General features: G+C 45.0%; 1 protein-coding gene across 11 annotated transcripts in view; it reads right to left on the reverse strand.

The window, feature by feature from the left end:
- Window positions 1–17,348, reverse strand: part of LOC126872385 (forkhead box protein P1-like) — a 215,616-nt gene extending 198,268 nt beyond the window's left edge. For 4 of the 11 annotated variants that reach the window (XM_050632278.1, XM_050632275.1, XM_050632274.1 and 1 more), the window contains exon 1: window positions 16,270–17,344. In XM_050632278.1, coding sequence (XP_050488235.1) covers window positions 16,270–16,299 — 30 coding nt within the window. In that variant the 5' untranslated portion in view covers window positions 16,300–17,344. Of the gene's footprint in view, window positions 1–16,269 lie in introns of all 11 variants that reach the window. The other 7 variants (XM_050632271.1, XM_050632277.1, XM_050632270.1 and 4 more) reach the window with 3 other exon arrangements.
- Window positions 17,349–25,728: the final 8,380 nt, after the last annotated feature.

The raw sequence follows: 25,728 nt of genomic DNA on the forward strand, positions 1-25,728 counted from the left end.
TGTTTATATACCAAATACGTGGATAACAATGTTTCTATACTTTCACCGGCGTTAAGATAAAATACAAGGTAAGGAGAAATTCCTCGTGCCGATTCGAACGGGTCAAACAACTCTCCGTTTAAAATCCCGATCGCGAGACCGTTCACTCTCGTCCCGCGCTCCAAACAGATTATCCAACGAAATAGTTGGCGAATGAATGCTAGTCGCGCTTCGGTATCACTACACTGTATCGTGTCGCTATAGAATTCTATACGCGAATACAGGAGGCAGGTTCGATCATCGATTTCCCTCAACCTCTTTCTCGATTGCGAGTTAATTGGCCCGTAATCAGGTAAATAACGGAACAACCGAGATAAGCTGAATATGGCTAGACAAGAACGTTCTCTGCCTCTTAGGATTCTGCTTACATAACGTCATCGTAAGTGATAGGCTACTGGTCGACGTTTTAGCGAATCTCCACGTAATTTAAGCATCTGATAAGAATCGTCGTATAATTTACAGAAAAATTGCAGAAAACAGGAATGAAACTAGTCGCTGAAACAGCCTATACTACGAATCTCCTAGCGTTATCGTATTCAACTTTCGCTTTAATTATCGTTCGACAATATCCCAATGGACAAGATATCTCGAGCGCTCGTAACGGGCGAGATAATGGAAAGCGCAAGTGACTCCATCGTGCATTATCGATACGAACGAATAATACGATCGTTATAATCTTTCGCCCAGGCGACGGAGGATATTTTCGCGCGATCACGCAAAGAAGCGACCAAAGAAAATGGGAATCCAATTGCACCGCTATTATCTGAAAAGAAGCAAGTATGTAACGAGCTTGTGGCGCGAGGATGTAAGCTCCGTTACCATCTTGCGGCGGTCGCGCGGAAATGGTATTTCATAAGGAGTAAAAAATAATCACGCTCGAGTATCCTCTCTGGCGACACTGGCTCTCTGGTACGTACCTATACATAGCTGTGTCTATACGTTCCTTCCTACCCATCTACTTGTCGTGCCTAAATTCTTTTTTCCCCCGACTACCGCCGGTGCTCGAATGAATGCACCCGATGCCAATGATTTCTAGCCCTGTTCCTGTCCAGGCAGACCAATCATTGCTTGTGCACGACACGCGAAGAACACTCTTTCCCTGACACGGTCCGGTAGCGTTTAACTTTGCCGCATCGTTTTAACCGTATAGAGAAGCGACTGATGAGGGGATTCTCAGTATCAATTCACCGTGTGCAGAGGCACAATCATTGAGGGCAAAGTCATCGGGGAAAAATAATTACAATCGGTCGCCTAGTAAGCGCGCGCGTACTCCACCAATACCCATGTCGTCATTCCACACTCTTTCTCTCTCTCTCTCTTCACCTCTCCCTCCCCCCTTGCTGCCTAGCACCCTGGGCTGACTCGAAACCCCTAAGTCACCCGTATCCCGGAACCACTTCACATATTCGCGGTTCGACGATCCTGTACAAAATCCTAGCCGTCGTTATACTTGGTGCTCTTTATTATTACTTTTTTATAACGATGTGACATACCGCGTCAAAGGTTCGAACCTGTATGCTCCGTGAACGGCTCGATCAACGAACAACAATACTAACGACATACTACTCTCTATTCTCTCTCTCTCTCTCTCTCTCTCTCTCTCTCTCTCTTCCTATCGCTGTACGCGCCCTTTTCGAACCATGTACATTCGATTCAGATCGAACCGTCACGCTCGCGACATTCGAATAATCGGATACCTCTGCATCGTATAGATACGAGATACCTTCTTGTGTAATTCGTTACGTGTAATATAATGACTGTACTAATGACTCCGTCAGCCAGACAAGCCTCTGCCATTGTGATAATCGTATTTGCGCGCGTCGCTCGAAAAGTCAGTGGTTCTCCAGCCGGACACCATTCTCGAGAGAAAAGAAAAATGATAACGTATAGGTATTATCGTTGCTCTGGACGCTTTTTTATCCTAACCGTGCAACTGACTGGGCTCTCTCGATTAAATTGCGCTACGCTATCGTGGTAGCAGCCATTTAGAGAGATAGGAGAACGTTTCCATTACCGGAGCACGCATTTCTATGACGCGAAGAAGAAAAGACGGAGAGAAGTTGGAGAACCAAAGCAGCGGCCTAAGGTGGTCGGAGGAAGAAGGCTGCCCAATGTTCTTGCCGACTCGTAGCCGCTAAGGAGACTGATCTATAAATAGCCAGTTGAACACAGACGGATCGACTAACACTAAAAAACAGGCACGATCAGCCAAGGAATGTTCATCCCTTAAGCTAGCTGGAAATCGATTAATTTCGCAAGAACAGTCGCACCCAACAACCTCTACACGAATGCTGCTTCGATCAGATTATCACGGTTTATACACTCATCGAATGAACCTAGGAGGATACGTGTCACGTTCAACTTTATCGCGCGATAAACCGTACAAGCGTCCTTTCTATGCAGAAACGCGATCCCTCGGTTCGGTACATGAACTTTTGCATCCTACTAATTGCACTAAGGGAGCATAAATGCAAGCCTCAACGGAATCAGTTTACTCCCGATGCATCGTAACGTCTCTGTTCCTCGCATTCAGCCTCGTTAAGATCATTAACCCTAATGGTATTCACAACACGTCCCGCGTAAACTTTGGGGCGACTCATACGCGAACTTCCGGGAAGATTTTCTTCGTCGGCCTCCCCATTGCCGAGCAATCCCACTCGTTTTCCTCTTTCTTGCGTCTCGTTGCGCGATTTTCGTCGATGGCTACTATTCTGTCGTCGACCTGTGGCGAGAATAAACTCTTTCGATCGGCTCGTATCGGCCGACCATAAAACGTGCACGCCGATGACCAAGCTCTTACAGCTCGCGTATCTACATAACAGCTCTGTGGTCCGTTCTATTCTAGATTCATAACTATTAATACTGATGTCCGCGAGAGACTCGAGCCAGCAGCAACTTCTTGGCCAACGTTGACCATTTCTACCTCTCATCAATGGTACATTCAAACACGGGCAAACATGAATTTATCAACGAGAACGAACCACCAGCCGTGTATTGCCTGTGTAACGCACCGCTCTCTCCTAACACCGTACACGCCTAAATTTATTCATAGTTCTGCGTCCAGATGCATCGAGGTATTTACAGTGTTTCCCCGCGAATTAAAGCCTAGCTTATCTCAACTAATTAGTTTCCTCGTACGGCATGGTTTAATGAGACACGCGTAACGACGATGCAGGGACGATCGCGCGAGTATTGTATCTCTGTTTTGCAGTTACTCGCCGTTTCACCGTACGAAACAGAATCATGGGCGTGGAGCGTGAGCAAGAAAAATGTAATATAACGAGCATGCAGCAGATAGTGGATGAAAGGAAAAGACGTGGAACGCGGAGAGAGAACTAGAAAGAAACGAGCACGAGCCGCAGAGTTGTTTCGTTCCTCCCGTATACACGCAAGACGGTTGGTTGAGTTATTTAGAGCACGATTATGTACTCGATGATTCATATTTCAATTTTCTCTTTGCTAACTAACCGGCGATTGAAGACAAGTATGCCTCGATTACTCTAATCATGTGATTCTCCGTGAGTATGCGTTATCTTATCTCGACTTGTATACAGAGAACAAGTCGCACGATAATATTGCATTTCGTGTTGTTCAACGTTTCATTTCTGCGAGGAGATTCTCTTCGAGTACGCGAAAAAGGAAAATGTACCGTACAAGGTGTGTTCGACTGTTAGTAATCAGATATATGTACGTATGTACATATATTAAGTGTTTCGAATACTTCGAAGAATTTATAGAATACGATGAGTTACGCGATAGGTTAACGATACGGCGATTATTGCATGAATAATGACAGGAAAATAGAGGTGACTATGAGAGACATAAATCTGCAGGGCGTGAAATCTTGAAAAAGAAAGCAGGCGGACCCGAAAAAGAAAGTTCAAAGGAACGAGCGTTGAACTTAGGCGCGCGGTGCTGGCAAATTTTTCATTATCTTGCGCCATAATCTATTTACAGAAAAGATTTAAAGCTGGGACGTGCGGTGCTCCCAGTCTGGGGTTACTGAATTCATTATTCCTTTAAAAATATTAACTTTACTAACTCTACCATTTCTTTTCTTCCTTTTCCCCCTTTTTCTTCTATAAAGATAGAGGAAGAGAAAAAGAAACAGAAACCCATACGGAAGAATGATAAAGCTTCATGACTTTTTTTCAACGTATACTTTCGTTTCTTCCTCGCTTTCCGTGAAATACGCAACCAATTAAACAATATTATTTCGCACTTTTCTAAATAACGTTACTAACGTCCGAGTTTCGGGTTTGCGCAATTATAGACAACGATATTTCAGCGATATATCTTTGGAAACGTCTTGCTCTAAGAGCAATAATTAACCGAATTAAATAATTGCCGTTGCACTATACTTCCAAGTCATATTTCAAGCACGATACATGTTTGGAGATATACGTCGCTACCGCTGTCGCAATTAAATTTACGCGAATCTAAGAATAACCATCGTTTGAAATAGAATCTTGTTGTCATTGGTTCACTAGCCGATATTCTAATCTCGCGAGATTAAATCGGCCAGCGAGATCTCCAGCCAGCGACGAGTATCGAAACGAAATTGCACATCGAATCTTCGAAAACGAAACGTGTCGTGCGTTAAACAAGTTTCTCGGCTCGTATGTACGCTATTAAATCCCGTTGCTTATGAGTTATTTCCACGGAATATTGCCGAACCGAATCGCGACGATGAAAAATTTAGATTTTCCCAAAATTTATACCGCACGTATACCTGCACTTCTTCCACCGCGGAGTGGTGGTAAAATTAGTATTTTGCCGTGACTCGGTCGCGATATTAAGTGGCCCGATCGCGTAAAATAAATGAACCGATGAGAGCCAGCTACATACATACCGATGCTTAGTACACTTGGCTAACTATACTTGAAACTTCCGTGACCGCGAGGCGAAATATACCAAAGTCGCTAGGAATGGAGCAAAGAGCAAATGCGTCTGGTAGAGGGACGAACAGTAAATCTGTCTCATCGTTTGGCACGGTCGTGTTCACCACCTCGAATGAATTATTTACTTATCAATTATTAAGCGAAGTTGTCGTGTACCGCTTAAAGATTTATACTGGTCGAGAAATTGTCTTTGCATATTCACGTTGCCATTTCATAACAGATTCGCGATATTTATGACGTTAGACCGATTTCAAGGTTGCAATTAAGCCAAATATAAATAATGCTATAACCTATATTTCTATTATTTATAACCCATCGATCTCCCGGTTATTATATTTTTCATCAATTCGCTATTAGGGGAAAAAATAGAACTCTTAAATTATATGTCAAATGCACAATACCGTCGTTCAAGAATATACCATTCACTTCGTTAATTATTTTCCATGGCAACGCACCGACCTCGACGCTCCGAGAAAATCGAATAGAAACAGCGGCGGTGTATAGTAGTATCGGAACGAGCTCGAATTCTTTGTCAGACTTCCCAGAATAGGAGCAAAATGGAGCAAAGTCTTTTGGTTCAACAGAGAGTCGCGTATACGTGGTACACAGGCGAGCGGTAAATCCATCGCGTCGTTCGGTATGTAAATCGCTTATCGCTTCGAGTGGACCACTCGGTATAATTAGGTAGGTAGGTAGCTAGGTAAGTAAGTATAGGTAGATAGGAATGGCATCATGCGCGCCGACATGTATCTACACATCTAATGGCGAGGAGGACGAGAGCAACCTCGCGGAATTAGGCTCTTCCGTTGTTTCTATTACAAAATAGATGGCACGATATTGCGGGGCATCAACGGCGCAGCTAATCTCTACTTTTTTTTTTGCCGCGTGATACCGTTACGATACGATATCTCGATGATGCTAGTCGAATTATTTTAAGCAGCTGAAGATCGAACGATGCCGAGACACGAAATCGTTATCGTTTCCGAAGAACAATAAACATTTTATCAATAAACGTAATTCGAAATTAAATAAAAAAAGAATATGCAGATCGTATATACTATAAATTCATCCATATTCAAGATTTTATTTCGACGTTCGAAACGAATCGAAATGTTTCGCGATCATGTTTATGCGTGAAACTTTTAGAACGACTGAAATCTGTGGATTGGTTAATGTTCTAGCAGCTAAGAGGACAAGATATGAATGCACCTGGTTGAATCGAGTTTCCGTGTACGAAGCTGGGAGCAATCGACGTTGACGAGCATCACACGAAACGTTCGTGAACGATACGTGACAGGGGTCGGGAAATTGATGTCTATAACGCGGTCGCAGCTCCGCTTCAGAATCCGTAATCGATCGCGGTGGCGAAAATACAACGAAATTAACGCGATTCAGTTTCACGGAAAGTCGGTAAAAATACTGATAAATCGACCAGCCGGATGACGATGGATCGCGGAGGATGGTAACCGAACCATCGTCGTACGTTCGTCTGAAAATTGGCACGGAAGAGAACGTCGTCGTTCTAAATTACTCTCTTAAAATGTATCCGCAATAATTTAATACGCGGTTCGAGTGGCCCGGACGAATTTATAGCGTAAATAACACGGTACTTCCAACAAGCAGATATCATTAATCCCGTCGGGTAGCCACGATGAAGAAGCCTAACACTCGTCCCGTGCCGTTTCTGGCGATTCGTCGCGATAAAAGCCAACAAATCATTGCATCCAAGATGTATCCGTAACCATTAATCCGCGGCTGCATCCTATCCAGCTACTTAACGGCACTGGGTGAGTGCAACGAATGTCATCCTCTGCAGCCCCATGCACTGTCGTTCCGCGATGCAGGCCGGTCACGTGACCGACAGGAAGCTACCAATCGTCTTGCACGATTATCCCGGTTACCCTCTTTCCCCGCCAGCGGGGATACACGGAGCATCGTGCATCGTGCAGCGTGCACGTGCGTGTGCTCATATGACTACGTAGCCGTGTGCGTCAGCCAGGGCATCAGGGACAACGTTAAATAGGATTCGCGAGCGAACAACCACGTACGTATCTCCACACATGTCTCATACCACAGTCCGTGTCGTCCCGACGCTCCTATCATCTATACACACGTACTATACCAACAGCATACACACATATCCGCGATAGAATGTATCGAACGCGCGCGAGCGAATAGTCAACGCGAATTTATACGTGCACGCGTCGTATACATGCGACGAGACGCGGCTCGGCACAACCAGCGTCGAGAGTCGCGACCAGTAAACCGCGCTACACATTATCATAAATGCCCGCGCGCTGGAGTCCGTCCCACGCGTAAATCTGTTTCGCAAATTGCGCGAGTGGGATTATGTCATCTTCCTACAGTCTCTTTCTATCGCGTGCATCTCCTGACACGATCGTGTCCCTCCACTTCACACAAACGGGATGGATGGAAACGAGCTGTCCTTCGACGCTCTTCCATCTTCGACTTTGTCGCTTTCATCGCTGTTTCCCTCCAATGCTTCGATAATCGTTCGGAATACATACATATAGATTAATGAACGATTTAGATCTCTGCCGTAATATCGTATAGTTAACACTGCTCATTAAAAATCCGGTTTTTATTCAGTTCCTACTCTGTTGCACGCTAACGAATAGATTTCATACAATACTTGGCTGTAGATTTGAAAACTTTGTATCTCAGTTTCCGACATCTCTTTCCCATAATTTCGTGATTTTTCACGTAAGTATCGGTCGTAAACATAAAAATACGTGCTTACTGGAATCCACGTCATACATAATGAACGTGATAAAGAATAAAAATCCTGTTTATTCATAAGGTTGCAAGAGATTGTTTTTGATTTTAATGTAGCTGGAGAGAGACACAAATGCGAAATTGCATACGATTGCTAAATATTTCGCGACGATTGTGAAATCTGTAGAGACGACGTAGGTAAATAAACGCGCGGTTGTATAATGAGCGCATGGGACACTTATCTTCGGTACAACAATATCGTGCAAACAATAGTGGTTTCAGATAAGAAACTGATGCAAAAGGTAGAGTAAGGAGAGTCTCTTTTCATGAATCTCGCCGACGCGGAATTATTTTTCTGCCGATGGATTCTGCGTCTTGATTATTCTAACGAGGAATCATCATTCAATATACGTTAGTGTATATATGTATACATAGTGAATATATTCGTCGATATTTCGTGATAAGACGGTGGTTAGAGAATTAGAATTGAAAAGAACTAACCTTCTCAGCTCCTTTGGCTCACAAATTAGGAATTTTTATGCCGCCCTCGCGCCATCCAATGAAGAAGCACATTTGTAACTCTTGCACGATCGAGCTTGTGAATACCAGAACGTGGAACATAAGAAACCCAGAAAGATCCAGTTTTGCGAAAATGTCTCTGAATCTTTCGACCAAACGAATGTTTTCTTCGCGCAACTGTTCTCTCAAGTCGCTCTCTATTCGATCACTTTTCTCCACGCACGTTTCTATTGTCACACGCATGCAGCGTCGATGTTAAAATTTAACTCAACTATCGTTGAACGAGATGAAACACTCGCGACGAGCGATGCAAACTTTTTGAAAGAAAAACGGCGAGCGTTGCGACAATTTAACTCGAAAAGAAGGGAAACTGGAACGCGTATCGTCCACTGTCTTCCGAAGACTTCTTCAATCTCTTTCAACGGCAGACAGACGGTGTCGCCGAACTGATAAGACCACACTGGCTGAGAGGAATTTAAAGTGAACTGCGTGGGTATCGCGAGGAGAATTATGTTTCTTCGATTGAATGCAACGATGCGATACTGCCACCTCCACCACGTCGAAAAAGGAATTTTACAACCTGTCTCTTCTCTAAGTAAACGCTCGGAACGATCCGCACGAGTAGAAAGTTTCAAAGGACGAAAACGATTACACTTGGTAAAAGTACACCACTGTTATCCGAACGAGGGAGCTATCGAGTTTAGTCTAGAAAGTGAGAGAACGATAAGACGGTTTGTCAGAAAATACAAATCGAGGCAGGATGGAGGAAGCTCTTTGCCCGTTTCGACAAACTCGTAAACAGTGGTATACTCTGATTATCCACGGCGACCAATCAAAATCGAGATAGATAAGGCAGTTTAGGTTGCAATAATTTTTCCAGAGCGCTAGTAGTTATTTATTCCTGTACTGAATGTACGCTTATCAGCATACTTGGAGATAATATCGCCATCCGTCTGGCTCGGTGACATGGTTCTACACTTCATAAATACACTGTTTGTCAATGCAACGTAAAGGGGTAAAGTATCTAGCGTGTTGATTGTTTTCCTCTGTCGCGGAAGATCACACGAGCTTCGAAGATTCTGGGAATCCGTCGTCTGAATCGTTTCGCGTATAGTGCGAATAGTTACGTTCTAAAACGGCTGGTCGGATCATCAAAGGGAGAGCTGATTCGAGAAAGAAAGAGTTAACACGACCGGGTTCAAAATGAGTCTGCTGTTATAAATACACTTCCACGCGAAAACAACTCTTCGTTAGCTTTGACTCGTTCAAATTAGATTTGGGTACTCGGCTGGATGTGTTGCGTAACCATTCACTGTCCTGACAGCCTATATGTTACGAATAAATATTCAAAGTGTTTCTACGTTACAATCGACCACGACGTATCTCGAAATTAATGAAAAAAATATTTCGATAGTTTCCCACGTTCCGCTTGAACGGGTTACGTGGAACTTGTTCCTCAAAATGTTCTAAATTTTTATGACAAAGACACATCCAGAGGAAATCGCTCTCTAAGAACCGGTTCGCGGTAACCGATACAGAATACATAGTTAAGACTTCCTTTTGGCATCATCGATAGGATGAATGTGTTTAGAAGAACTCGTCCACTTCACGAGGAATAAAGGTGACTTAACCAGCCTGGAATATTCGTTCTTTAAACACGACGGCGACGGCGACGACGACGACGACGACGACGACGACGACGAACTTACGTCGTTTCGTCGAATAGGCGAAGTTGGATGGAATGATTATCGCGCAGAGAAATATTGAAGTAAAGAAGAAAAAGAAAAAAAAAGGAACAAGCGATGAACGACGATAAAGAAGCATCCATGTAAAAACGTTACGGCCCTACGCTCGAATAGAGCCTCTGGTTGACGTTTACGTATGCATCAACAACACAGGTGAACACCAGCGTACAGGCACGTATCTACGCACCCACGACCCACAACCGTTTCGCCTGTTTGCGAATCCCTCTTTATGTCCCTCATCCTTCACGCGCGAGCTTTCGTCGCGATCCTCGTTGTGTACAAATCTGCGCGGTAATTGATTCATGATAGAACCGCGAATTCAAACAAGACCGATCTACATTTTGATATGCCGTCGCTCGCAGTTCACTACGGATTGCGATGTCGCTCTATTATGTCATCGGCGTTGTTGCGCCGAGATACATCGTAACCAACGCGGTATGGTCTGGTCATGATCGACTCTTTTCACTGTCGCGACGAGGTGACCAAGTTTTCACCTATTGACACCGTGATATTCGACCCTGAAGAAACTTCCGTTATTCTCGAATAACTGCCAACGCTTGCACGATTTTACGCTAGATGAGTGTAAGGTGTGTTGAGGTAGATTTTTGCATAGACCCCGGTGTCGTGTTACACCATCCTATTTAATATTCGTCCATTCCCTATTCCGCTTTTCACACTTCGATCTTCCAGCGGCTCGAAAGTTATCGCGAACAGCTACCACGCCCTGTATTTTAATTTTATTACGATGCAGTCGCATGAAGCGAATTCAAGTCGATGGAAACGCTTTTTGTTTCCATGCCGTCGGTACGCTGACTCACGCGACGAGATTTTCTTTTACCGAGTGATTTTCTTTAACCTGTGATTTGTCTTATCTTATATTAAAACGCCGTATAATTTTAGCGATCTTTTCATCGTCGAACGACCACACAAGAGAAATTGCATTTTCATATGGAATTTTCTTACACGATCGAATATTCCTTCGAGCGTAGTTATTCGGCCACCGACGATGAAACGTCGCGATGTCGAGAGAGCATGATTCGAATTGCAAGACAGTAGATGCAGACGATTATTGCGGTTTATATTGGGCGGCACACCGGCCGTCCCCCTTTGTGTACAAATCTGCGTAATAATTGATACGCGATGGGATCACGAGCTCAAACACGAATGGGTTTTAATACGGCGGTCGCTCCCAATGTCCAGCATCGTACAGAATCTCTATTATAGTAGAGGAGAGAGGAAAGTCGTTGCAAACGAGGTTGCATCGGGTAACGCGACCAATGCAGAACGAGTGGATAATGATCGGCTTTTTTTGAGCCCATCCCCGCGAATCGCTCCTCGGTGTCCCATAGGGAACGTGAAACGCTCTTTGTACGCTGCGATTCTGGTACTTTCGTCCTTCTGCACAATGACGTCGACGGAGAAAGCTCTCTTCTCTCTTTTTTCGAAAAGAAACTATACGATTCTCTGCGCGACGTTAGCAAAAAGTCAAAAAAGAAAAGAGAGAGGGAGAGAAGGGGAAGCGAGGTTGACGGAGAGCAAATAGTAGACATTATATTCGTAACAATTTTCGAAATCGTCTTCCGACAAGAACTCCGTACACGAATACTGCTTGGCATTTCGACTATTATAACAGACCAAACATCTTCTAAAAATACTATTTACAAAAACGAAGCGCGAGCAAATATATAAATGTCACCGTTGATGTTCGCAGTCTAAAAAGATGGTTTTCGCATTAAGTAACGTCAACGTCACCCTTCGATTACCCAAATTACCTAGTTAACGTCGGAACGGATCCAAACATATTCGATTTGATAGCCTTATCGCGATATTATTCATGATGCACCGGGATATCTGGGAAATTGTCGTCGAGGCGACGCCATGATCTTGTTATAACGAGTCGCCGTGCAAACCGTCGGTACATCACAATCGCTGGATGATAATTTAATGTAACGACGCGCGTTAGTGCGCCGATCGCAAATGAACGGCCGCCGGCGTTCCCGTGTTAACGCGCCTACGGGAACAGCCGTGGGGGCATATTTGACACGGAGCAGTCATGGATCGGCAAATCATCGAATCATCGGCGGTACTCGACAACGTAACAAGTCAACAGGCGGTCGTTATGTATATTGACGTATACTTGCCGCAGTTGCGGCGTCGATGCCTGTTTCTATTGACAAATACCCGTCGCGGGGGCGATGATGCATTACCGTACACGCGCTATCGGAATGACATGGAATGCGTATTATCGCGACAAAATGAACCAACCTCTAGGAATTCGAATGCCTCGCGTCGATATCGGTTGCATCGATATACAACGTTTCGCGTCCATGTCGCGACTCCATCATTTACAAAACAATTTATACACACCGTCTTAACATACTATCGCCGGATCGATCATCTCTGTGACTCCACCGATGTTAATTCCATCCAACTATCGTACTTTCGTCGAAACGTTCGTTTTTAGCATGATCGACACTGTCGGTAGCTGCTCGTTAAATGATTGCTGGTAAACATATCAATGCTCAGACAGGCGTGTATTTTCTCCACAGCCCTATTGCCAGTGCAAATTTAATCGTACCGTTATTGAAATAAATTGTCCCGAATCTGTCAACTCTGCTCGTTTATCGACGAAAGGGATAGTCAATGCGATGGAACGGATTTTCAGAAAGGAAATTGTAAATCCACGATGACGCGTTGAAGACGCTAGCCCTGGCGGTTTGCACGACGTACGGCCGCGTGACGCGTGGAACGGAAAAGGAAAATAATAAAAACGAGCGGTCGCGATGAATTGAAGAATCGACGAGGACAATGCAGAGTGGCGTTGAAGTGGCTGTGACGGATGATAGGCGGCACGAGGATCGGTAGATCGCGAAAGTGGCGGAGAAGCAGTCACGATACACAACGTGTAACAATGGAACAAATATCTGTAGAAAGGTGGTGCTCGTAACGTGCACACTCGACGCGCACTGGAAACAAATGTCGTACCTATGCGTGACAACCCTTATTGCGGCGAGGGGGTGGTGTGTTTGTGAGCTGCGTGTTTATTGCTCGACCTGGCAATAATAACTGGTTATTATTCATTACTCTGGCGCACCGTGCTCGGAACGCACGAATGTCGCAGTCAACTACATGGCGACGAGAATCACTCTTTTTACTCTCTTTTTTTTCGGCTCCTCTCGAGCCGTCGAGGACACGACGATTCGTGAAATATCGCACTACGACTCCCCTTCGCTGGTACCGGGGAAAAAAGCGACGCGTTATAAACTACCGGAGAATTTACGCTTAGCGAGACGTCGAAGGATCTATCCAGATCTATACTTCTTTTGGAAAGATTATCAGACGCGATATTGATTCGTTACTATAATAAGAGTCTGATCCGATAGAGAAACGTATGCGGTTATTTATTGCTTCGCCTGCATTTGCGGATCACCATGTACCATGTCATGATCAGGAACGTGTAAAGAAAGCATCGTAGGATCGTATCCTTCACCGTAGCGACAACCAAGTAGAAGGAAAAAAATTATATATATGGGGATTCGCGTCGCAAACCTGGAGCATGAATAAACCAACGAGCAAAGGTGTGGTTCCCAAGCGTCCACAGTAGGAAATCGCTCACCGGGGAAGAAAGATGGAGAACAGAAGCCAGGAGCGAACCAAGACGTGATTAATATAAAAGTGGGCGGAGCTTGGTCTGGCCGGAAGTAGCCGAAGAGGGATGCTGTGCCGTGCCAAGCAAGCGCGAAAACGGGGGTTATAGTGGCACAACTGTGTTGGTACACTGTACCGTATGTATCTTCATCCTATGAGGCTGCATACACGCCCGCTGCCCCTGTTATGTGTATGCGTGGAACGCACGTGTGTGCACACTCAGACGGGTCTACGTCCGAAGCAGCGAAAGAGGTGAGAAGATGGGCGAGCACGCCAGCCGTGGCGGGGATGATGCGAAATATACACCGCGATTGACAAGCAACACCCTTTGGCCGATTTGAACCTTCGTTCGAGGAACGAGAAAGGCGTGACAAAGACTTGGAATCGTTGCCAGGTAATGCCCAGCTCGAGCAAGAAGATGAACCGGCGATACCACGCACCAGGCACTTGGAAATAACACGACGAATCGATCGGTACACCGGTGGACCACGCGACCATTCAACTTGGAACAGGAAACACCGTATCAGAATTTCCAACACTTCTCCAATCGATGTTCCATCGTCGTCTTCACTCCACACGGACCTCTAGCCTTTCGAGCGATCGTCAGACCGCGATCTGTTTTAACACGGCTGTCAGTGAGCAGCCGCCTTTGAATTTTGACGAAATCTTTGGTCAGCCAAAGGGACCAGAAGCAGATGGCTGCACGGAGTACCGGCAACCTTGGAGGAGCACTAGAAAACGGAAAAAGGAGAGAGGATAGGAGAAGCAGGGTGGGTTAGTTGATTGGCGAATATGGGATCGAAGGGAACCGGGCGATTCACAGGGGTTTCGGAGACGCGGGGTGCAAGGGTTGATGCGCGGGGGTGGCCAACCCCACCTACTTCTTTAACGCCCCCAAGTAGGGTAGGACCGCCTCCGTCTCTGCGTTGTTCCACCTACTACACCCCGGGACTTCTGCAGTCTCATACCTACACCACCCATACACCATCATCCTCCCATAGCTTCGTCTACTCCCATTGACTATATCCTTCTGAGAAAAATCACCCCTATTCCCAGGTAACACGAAGCGTTCTTCGATTGAAGCGTAACTACCATTACCAAACGAATATACCAAGCTAGGTGCCATCTCGGATGTTTCGTTGGATACGTCGGATAAATTTAAAGGGGAGATTGAGGCGTCACGATTAATCGATGGTCTTTCCACTGTAATTTTAGAGCAATCAAACGAACGTTAGGTTCCTATCGTACTCTCTTTCTGTTCCTTTTTTCTTACTATTTTCTTCCTTTGCCTTTTCTTTGATTCGAGTCATACGTTTCCCGTTAAAAGCGATAAATTACAGTTGAAATGGAACGATACCAAGCACTATACACGCGAAATAGGTTGCAGATAGTGAGTCGTTGAAATAATCGAGCTAATAACGCGATGATTCATATCGGTGTATTATATCTTTCAAATTTTCAGGCAGTGTCAAAGCAAGCCTATTACTGCCAAGATTATTTTTAGGAAAAATGCGTTTTGCCGGAAAGATTTCTGTACTAAGGCAGATACGCATTTAGTTACTCGAGCGTAGTTAATCTTGGAACTGTGTAGCGAGATTTATTTGACCAACCATTTTGCTTGTCCGGTGCACCTATTTGTCTTGTCAGGATCGTTAAAGTGTCATTTCCACGAATATCGTCCGGTTCGTTCAACGTAAGATCAATCAGAAAACCCCAAAGCAAAGAGCCATTTATCTATATTATAACGAGAAACGCTCGGCTACCGCTAAACGACAAAACGCGATAAGCCTAAACTTGGTTTTATCGAAATACTAGAACCGCTATGACGCACATTACCGTGATCAGCGGTCGCCTGTTACATGTCTTTCGGTGGAATAATCGATAAGTTCGTAATATCGATCGTTTTTCCCAAATATTTAAATACCCATTTCCGCTAACTCTGTTTTCGTAGCGACCCAATTCCGCTGACTGAAAATCGCGTTGCTCGTCATTAAAAATGTAACGATAATCTCAAGTATTTTCGTACTAAATGTCGATTTTATTTCGAATCGTATTACAGTGCCTATCGATAAATATCGTCCTGTACCGATCTCTAAACCAAAGACAGAATCTTTATACGTATGTACGTTCGCCGATCGGTACAAGCTATCTGCGCGGAGATGCTAAATTCTCCGGTGACAAAACGAAACAATACGAAACAACGGACAAAAAGGGGAGGAAATATGGTGGAACAAAAGCAGCACGCACACCAATGAGAGAAGGAAGCGATAGATGCAAATGATTGGAAAAAAGCTGAACAACAGTCTCGGGTAACGACAGCGTGCAAAGGGACTCGTCGATGGCACGTGGCGATCATCATTGAGTAAGAGCAACGCAAAGAACGATGAATGAGGCAAGCGGCAGAGAATGATGAGACAAAGAGACGGACTTAAACGAACGAAACGAAAGAGAAAGAGAGAAACAGAGAGAGAGAGAGAGAGAGAGAAAATGCGTGACTGAGATACAACCATACGATTGTATTTAATCATAGACAGGCAGACAGGTAGGCAGGCAGGCAGACAGTCAGGCAGGCAGGCAGTCAGGCAATCAGGCAGACAGACAGTCAATCAGGCATCGGGTGTCATTAAGAAGCAGTGCAGTGAAGACGAAACAAGTGTTGCAGGGGTGAAGAAAGTCTCTACCTGGACGGGTCTCCAGCGTGGTTCCAGCATGTCCCGCTTCCTCCTCGTCGTCTCGCTCGTGGCTGTTCTCGCTTGTTCCTCCGTCCTTCTCTTCGTAAAAGTATTTTTCGAAGAAACGAAACGGAGACACAAGACCCGTTTCCCGTTTCTCCTCTATCTTCCACAATCTTCGTCCTGGTAATTCGTACTTTTCCTCCCTGTCCGTCTTCTCCCGCCCACCCCCTCTCGCTCCTCTGTCCTTCTGCCACCTCTCTACCTTTCTCCGCCTCCCTCTCTTCCTCCTCACGGGGTCCACTTCCTCCCCCCTTTCTCTCTTTCACCTGCTCGTTCCTCTCCTTCCCGCTCTCTTTCTCTCTCTCCCTCGCTCTCTGTCCTTCCTTCAGAGGTCTATTTATCTATTTATCTATTCCTCCCTTTCGGCCTTCGCGGTTCACGGCTTCTCTCTGTCTCTCTCTTTCTCTTTCTCGTCGGTGGTCACCTCCGCGTGCGCCGCGCCACGTGTCTCTCTCCTTGGGGAGAGGAGGACGATGTCTCGATTTCTCTCGGTGTCGCGGTTTTTAATTTCTCTGGCCGGGACGCGAGCGCGACAATGCGGCGAGACAACGGTAGGTTACGACGATATCTGTCTATCTGTCGGACCAAAGGGAAGAGCGATGCGTATCCACGTGTTATCCTCGTAGGTGCTGCGTGATATTTTTGAAAGGAGGGTTGTGGATGATGATAGTGGTAGTGTAATAGTAGCAGTAGCAGTGGTAGTAGTAGTAGCAGTAGTAGTAGTAATAGTAGCAGTAGTAGTATCAGCAGTAATAGTAGTAACAGTATCAGTAGTAGTAGTGTAGTAGTAGTGGTGGTGGTAGTGGTTGTTGGTGGTGGTGGTGGTGGTGGTAACGACGAAAGGCGCCCTCTTTCGCAATCGGAGCTGACCAGCGTCGTGTTCGTCCACGTCCTTGGTCTTTATCCTCGTCGTCGTCGTCGTCGACGCAGGAAACGTGCGCTGAACCGTGCGGAATTGAGAGTGTGGTTTAAAGAAAAAGGGGTACCGCGCGCCGGTGGCTGCCGTCGCGACTGTGCGACGCTCGGCACCGCTTGGCCGCGAAACCCTACGGCCGCACCGAACACGCGGCTACTGAGTCGGCGCACTCACACGGCCTCCCTCTGTCTCCATCCCTCCCTCGCCGTTTCGTTGCCTCTTCGTTTCACCTTCTATCTCGATGTATCTCGTTCCTCGTCCCTCGTTGTAGTCCCGTTTCTGTCAGACACGCTTCGTCCGCGAAGCCTCACTACTTGTACGTAGCTCCTTCTGCCTTCGTGTCTGTCGTTCTTTTCTTTGTCCGTGTCTTGCTTCTCTCACGCTCTTTCTTTCTCTCTCTCTCTGTCTCTCTCTGCCTCTCTCTCTTTGTCCCGTTGTCACCCGCGTCTTCTTGGATATTCCGCCGAGCACTTACCAGTTTCTCCTTCGTAAATACGCGTTTGATTTGAACGTACAGCCAGACTTCGCTGCCACGCAAAAATGTGGAGACGCTTGAATTTTGTATCGTGCCGCATCAAGGAACACTTGACTTGCAACGTGTTGCGGCAACACTGCCGAGATACCGGTAATTAGATAATCAGGTAATCGTGGCACGTGTAGGTTTCCGCGATATCGTTTATAAGATAGATGCTGATCCATGTTCACGCACGGCAGAGGTTGCGTTAAGATATGGACGGGAGTTGATGCGGCTTGATGTAGTTATTGTTATCGATTCGGCCTAGTCCTAAGACCACACTAAAGCTGACGAGCCATTCCGATGCATTCATCACCATCACATCGCAGGGCAATTTATCATCGCCGTATGCACGTAGTCTTGGATATAATCATCAATTCGTAATACCTTTCATTCATGATATTTAAAACCGACGTGCATACACCGTGGAAATTGCATGAATACCCCTTCTTCTAAATATACGCGTTCGCTTCTTTTTTTTTTTATTCTTTTTATTCATAGCTCGTTGCCGTGGAAGGAATCGTTCTTTGACATTTTAATAATCTTCCTCTTGCTTCCGGGTACGAGTAATTTCGATATATACAGAATGCACGGACGGTGAATGAGAAACTTGGATAGAACACGGTGAACGAAAGAGTAAGCAGATACTATTAGAGGTTATCATGAAAAGTTGTGCCAGACAGTGACACATATCGAGGAAAGGAGCGTATGGTATGCAAGATTGAAACTGTCATGGTTATAATCGGAACGATAGCGAATGATGGGGGTGAGGACAATGTAGGGAAAACAGGTCGTGGAAGGGAAGCACGGAGGGGGACTTTGCATTGGCTAGTTTGTTGTTGTTTGTTGTTGTTGTCCGTCTTGTTTCTCGACGGACGGAACCAAACCATTCGCACAATGCCGAGTGCATAGCTACGGTATTGATAAGAACCTTCAATGGCGGTGGGGGAAGAGGGATGCCGAGGGAAACAAGCAATGTGAGAGCGTGAAAAGCAAAAGCGTTGCGTACACACAAGCGCGAGATACTACAGAGAGCACGATTTTTGTTTCACTTCGATAAATCCTTTCGCCTTCTGACGTTATCGATTTCATAATTGAAAACTGTCATATAAGAATTCGATTTGTCCGATCGGATGTATCTTTTTCTCGCTGTCAATAATAATTACAGGGTCGACACAGCGGAAAGAGATGCGTTTAATAAATAAGAGGAGAGATCAATCGTTAATCGACAGGAAAATAATACCCGTCGGAAAGTAATATCCGGAAAATGCGACAAAACAGGAGCCTGTGGAAAGGGACATCGTTATCGCTTAAAAGCCCCGATATTCGGCGAAATATCGCACAAACACCGTCATTCTGATGAAAAGATTGTCAATAACCTCTAACACCTGTTGCACAGTTTAGCGACGGATTTTATTCTCACGCGTGGGCTATATTCATTTATTGGCTCGCGGATTTCATGGGTCACACATCGTTCACGTCGATGCACAGCGGCATAAACGGTTAATGTGGTTCATTCACACAGTAATAAAACTACATTCGGTGAAAATTTCTGATAAAATTATATCGGCCGCAATAAATTTCATCGAATTATTGCGCTCTAATTGCTATGCATTTATTAATCGTACGCAACGCCGCATATATGTTAAAAAGCCGCATTATCATTCTCGGTGAGAACGTTTGAATAAATTGTTTATTGAAATTAGGCCACTGTATCGAAAAAGTAACGATGAAGAAGATTAAGGTTTATAATAATTTCCCCCGTTCACAGTCGAGTACAAGCGTGTTCTAAGAAGATTACGGTCTCTGGTTATCAGTGCATCGGTGTAATTTCCTGGTCAAGTACAAAAAAAGAAAGTTTTTAACAACCATAGGAGAAGGATCGTGCTGTTTCACCCTCGATCTATCCACATTGCGTGGGAGGTGCATTTCGTAGTGTTGTTGATTTTTGCATAATTTATCAAGGTTGTTTGGTTAAGCGAACCGTTAGGGTGAGTCGCAGGGGTTGTCGAGCTTGGGGATTGCGCGATGGGGCGACAATTTCAGACACCCTTCGCCAAGATGATTAGCATCCGCTTCAGGGACGTACTTATTTCCAATCTTACTACTAATTTTTCTCAAACTCTACTGCCGTGATGTTGTTGTAAAAAAAAATAATTAATTCGTCAAAATACGAACGATCTTCCTACAATCTTTTTACATCGATGGATTCGGCCCTTTTCGAGTATCTACGATGCTCATGCGGTGCGCGATGTCTGGTCATGGACATCCGAATCTACTAATGCCGTGCGTCTACCATTATTTCACTTCACGTGGAACAAACACGAATTTCAAAATAACATCGTATCGTACAATCAAACGTAAACGACATTATAACTTGTTTATAAATGAAACAACGATTGCCAATAGACGAAGCGATGGATACCAACGAATAAAGTAAAAAATACGAAAGTGGGAAAAAATCACATTTTTGTACGACACGCGTTTCTTCGAAAGAATCTTCGTTTAGGACGGCCCTGTCCGACACGTAAGCAGGCATATCGCGAGTACACGACGGAGTTGTTGAGGATGGGAATGGGTGGACGCAGGGTTGGCACACAGTACGAAGGGGTTGCGAGGAGCAAAGGGGTGTCCAGTGGTACCAGGGAATGGGACAGCGAGGAGCGGCAGGGGGTCGAAGGGGACAAAACCCGTTCTATACTATACTACTCTACAATAGTTGTTTACCAGAGTCATACTGATCGATACTCAGTGTTTGCTATCAGAGGGAACCATGCATGCCGGGCGCTACTTGCCCAACACCAAAAGTAAACACCCACCCCCGTCCGCTATCACCCCAACAACACTCCCACCGTTCCTCCACCGACTGGTTAGCGGCGAATTCTCACTCGCACATGCTACCCCTCTCGCTCACTCTTCCAATCTCTCTTAGTGTCCTAGCCGATCTTCGTGGAATGCATAGACATTTGGTTTGCGTGTTGCGCGGTACATACGTGTACGTACGATCATAAGTGCAAATGTACATTTCGTACATCGATAACAGAAGACCTCGCCTACACGGTCCACCTTGGGGATCGACGATTCGATCTACTCGCAAACCACTGTTAACATATTGGTTCTATGTTCGATGTCTCGTCTTAGAATTCGGTTAATCTGAATATTTAGACGAATGCAATTGCCACGACATTTAAGAAAATACGCACGATTATAAGCGTCCATAAACAACGCACGTGCGTATCACAGGCGTCCTGTTTCCCTGTAGCGGGCTTCTATGTTTAACCACTTCGTTCACGGTATAAACTGCACCCGCAGGAGTGCGCGGGGGTTGTCTCCGAACGATCATAGCTAGGTCCAGGCCGTTTCACCTCGTACATTTGCATAATAAGGTCTCTGCTACACGTGTCCGGGAACACGGCACCGGGGGAAATAAGAGTGTTAAAGGGTGTAGCGTGGAAAAAAATGTACGTATCGTAAGATTTTTCGGCGGACACGGAGATTTTGACGCGACGCTGAACAATGTCGTTACCACGAGTGGAACGGTATACATAATTTTCACAGAGTGCACGAGTATTTGCATAATATCCCAGGCCAAATAAAAATAGGGCTTGTTCACGTGTGCGGATAGAATTATCCGTGCTAATGGAGCAATCAACGTGTCCAATGTATATCTTTTTTCCCCTTTCTTTCTTTCTTTGATCGTGACGTTCGATCGATTTTTGCGGCAAGGTGAATATAGTGGCGCCTAGCACGATAACTCGTTATGGTAAACGGCATTCGGAGTAATGATTTTAATACGAAGTCCCGTAAAGAGAGGGTGGGACGCGGCAAAAGCCGGAAAGTCGCCGCAAATCCTGCGCAGAAGGGAACAGAATAGGGAGACCGGTAAACAAACAGTGAAAATAATATAATTTACAGAGGATTAGGAATGGTCGGAACGGTGCAAGGGAGGGAAGGGTAGGAAAGGGGCGGAAAAGGGTTTCGGTGCACAGAATAACTGTTTCTGGTTATAATTGATATCCTGGCAAAGCTCTATAATCCCCCCCAGTCGAGCCACCACCCTCTTGAAAGTCGAAACCCACTACGGCAAAAGGTGGAGACCCCAAAACCGCACCACGTTTGGTCATGCTTCTATTTACGGAACATTTTCATAATGGTTTATTTCCGCTAATGTCAGCCGACCAACGGAAAAGACCGTATTTTCTCTACAAATTTCACAGACAGTCTGCGCCCGGTCTACCTTCATTTCGATTTCCCCCGCGAAGACGAAACTGCAAAATACATTATTTCATCGTCGTACTTGTTTCGTGCGGCTTGCGGTTAACATGGCCCATTTAGTTCTCGAACTTCCGACATTTTCCTATAACGTATCGCGTGTGTTTTTTCATAATAACGCGCCGAGATTTATCATTCGCGAAATTTTTCCATTATTTAAATTTATTCGCACAAAAGATTTTCACGAACCAACCCAGTCGGGTCTCTCTCTGAAAAGGTAGAGAATCGGCCGCGTCGTGTTTCGCGTTTCAACGTTCGCTCGCATAGAGATTGCTAATCGAATTAACAAAAACGACGCGATAAAAGAACATCGAAAGAAATGCCAACTATAAAAATGAGCTGTAACGAAGCGTAGGCAAAAAAATGTGGTGTAGAAAAGCGAAGCCAGGACGCGGCGACATCGGTGAAAGGAAGAGAGAAATGTAATATCTAGCGACCACGTAATTATGATTCCATTGAAAAGTTCGCCAGACTGGCCCTTCGTGGACGCATTAATGCGGCTGACCGTCTCTCTCCAATTATAAAAGTCTTCGAACAATGGAAACCGCGAGTACTGACATCGGGGCGAACACATGCACGACCGGGTAAATAATACTCGCATCTGTCCAGCTCCGTTTTTCAACGTTTGTTCTTCCGCCCGCCATCCGGATGTCTGGGGCTCTGTCTCGCAGAGCATTTCACTCTCAAGAGTATCATACCAAGGGAATCTCCTCTCTCTTCGCTCATTCCGGTTCTTTCTTCTTTCCATTTTGAAGTGCGTAATAAGACAAATTCCAGCTGTTAGAATGATCAGGGGCACAGGACCTAATTAGCGAACATGAAATAATCTCCCTAGTTCGCGTACCGTGTTTTCCAGAGAATACGTAATTTTCAGTCTGAATTGAAGATACAATAGGGGCCCCGCGTATAGCGTCAGCTTTATTCTCATTGTAACTCGTTGACAAAGAAAAACGAAGGAGTTGACATTTAGCGAACGAACGGAACGTGGAACGCGCTACAGATCCTACGAATGACAAATTAACGAGCCGTGGTTTTCTCTCACGCCAAGATCCTCCGAGCGTTCGAAACGGCGCAAATCCACCCCCTGTTTCGACGAACGATCTAATCCTCGACAAAACTTCGACGAAGCCGTTAAAAGAGATTGATCGTCATCTCGTCACTCGTACTCGATCCAATTCTTCCCCCGCTCTCCCTCCCCCTTCCTCTTTCACCGCGTCCCAATAAATCCCACGAAACGTAGAAACGACGAATGAAATCTTCGCTGTAAATACCTGGTCCAAGTATCGGCGCATTAGTCACGTCCTTAAATGTAGCTCAACCCTAAGATTCGTAGAGCTAAGGGTACATTTGCATAGTAGAAGAAAGCATTAGTGACGTCACTTACCGCTACGATCAACTTGATTTCGAAGGATTTCGATACGAACTACGAGCTAAGGCGATACTGTGGAACAGCTAACACTTTCGATGGGCTATTAATGATCCCACTGATTCATCTCGAAACCCTGGTTTAAGTGAATGTTTAAATGACAACGTATGCACGTTGACGTAAAGATATTAACACGTCACGTATAAACAGGATTACTATAACCCATCGGCAAATGAGAAATCGCGTGTAAATTGCAGTTAGGGAAACCGTGTCTTACCGATAATTCTAAAGAGTCGAAAATTTTACAGGAATATCAACTCAAGAATGAATTGCGGCTATGAAAGTGGGGAAGGGGGTGTCATTAGAGATCCAGAGGGGTTGCCAGCCACCTCTCCAAGTCGCTACCCTCACCGTCCCCTTATCCGAGGGGAATTTCTAACTGATTTACGGGAAAACAAGACTGTTTAATATTTCTCTTGGTCCCCTGGCGCCACGGTTAGACTCCTGCCTCGACGCGTGACTTTTGCAACATGTCCAAAGTCTCGTAACTTGGTTAAATCAACGTGTATTACGATACGTAACGTCATTCAGATAATTATACAATTTATTACAAGATTTCTTAAATTTTTCATATTTCGATACGGTTAAAAAAAATGCAAATAGTAAAAATCCAAAAGAATTTTTGTTTAAAACTTGTATGATCATATGTATATGCAAACCTGTACAATATGACAATGAAGCCTGTATCGCTCGCTTGTATAAATCTCCCACTTGAGATCTACTTAGAGACCCTCATTCTCTACGGTTTTAACCCTCGGTAACGTCCTCACGACCAAACAAGTCGCTTTTGCTTCCAACCCCGCTGCTTGACTGGCACGGTCGGTGGCGTATTTCCTAAAGATGTAAATGCCAATCCCGATGATACTACCTGCATTTATGAAAGATTTCTAACGTCATCAATAACTTTGCTTTCACAGTGAAAATTTCGAATCGTACAATTATAATTGACATCTGTAGTTATTAAATTATATTTCTTAATTTTTTTTTAAAACAAACTTCGTAATTGCGCGCCACGACGAGCTTCACAGTCGAGTAACCTGTTGGTCAAAACGCGCAAAACACTTTGGAAAGTTCGTGAAAACGTCGATTATCAGCGACCTAAACCATTCTAAAAACTTGGTAATTTTATCGTTCGGTTTTCAAAGATTTAAGGGAAGCTTGCACTCGGCTGATAAAAATAAGATTATCCGTCTGTTAGCAATTCGAGACATTCGAGATATCTTCGAGGAACTATTTACATCCGCAGCGCCAAATCATTAATAAGGCGCCTAGCGGACTTCTACTAACTCCAAGGGAACAATTGGGAAAGGAGCCTGCAAGAAGGATGGCAGAAGGGTTACAAAGGAGGTCAGAGAGTGGTTTAAGGAACGAGACATTCCACTCGACATTAATGATAATTAGAACGTTAAGGCGACAAACGAAAATAAAACAAAAGACGAAGAGATGTACATTTCTATAACGATGAACAATTTCCCTGCAAAATGTCCACATTAAGATTGTAAACCCTTAACTCTGAATTAAAATTTCAGCCGTTATTGGACATGAAACAAAATGGAATTAAAACCCGAAAGACAGGGAAGCCAATGTCAGAGATCAGTAGTATATGTCCGCGTAGATCAACCAAGGAGAATATACCTACTACGATTCCCAAATAATTATCCAGCAAGCCAGAAATTGTCCCTGTTTAAAGAACGCGAATGTCGCGCGTTTCGATACGAGTTTTAATAATTTGAGAACACAGCCGCAGCAATTGATAATCCCACGATGAACCCTCCTAATATTTTTCTCCGCAATTCCCAGCGTCCTCCGTCGAAAGAAAAATGGGAAAAGGGTAGCAGAAGCATAAACACCCGCGATAGCGAGCTCTCGTTATCACGAATAAATCAAATGACTGGTGGATATAAGCGGACAAAGCAACCCCGCAGCATATTTTCTAGTAAACTTTCCCGAGGAGGTGTGAGCCCGGAGAGATAATAAATGCATGTACACGATACGAAGCAGCCAATATAACACCGGTGAAATTTATATAGACTCCGCACACGACTTCGTGGACCTACGTGTACGTGCACAAGGGATGCTTCGTTTTACTGTGCTCTTCTGGCAACTGCCCGCGGTAAATAGCCGGATTATAAATAACAGTTGCGACAATATTACCCTTGCGGCATGGGATGGTAACCGCAACTGTGTCGCGTACATTCGTACAACATCGACGAATGCGATGCAATTGCAACTGATAAGAGCCTTTGCCAAACGAGAGAAGTCCTAGTAACGTGGCAC

This window comes from Bombus huntii, chromosome 13, assembly GCF_024542735.1.
Source record: "Bombus huntii isolate Logan2020A chromosome 13, iyBomHunt1.1, whole genome shotgun sequence".
NCBI lineage: Eukaryota > Metazoa > Arthropoda > Insecta > Hymenoptera > Apidae > Bombus > Bombus huntii.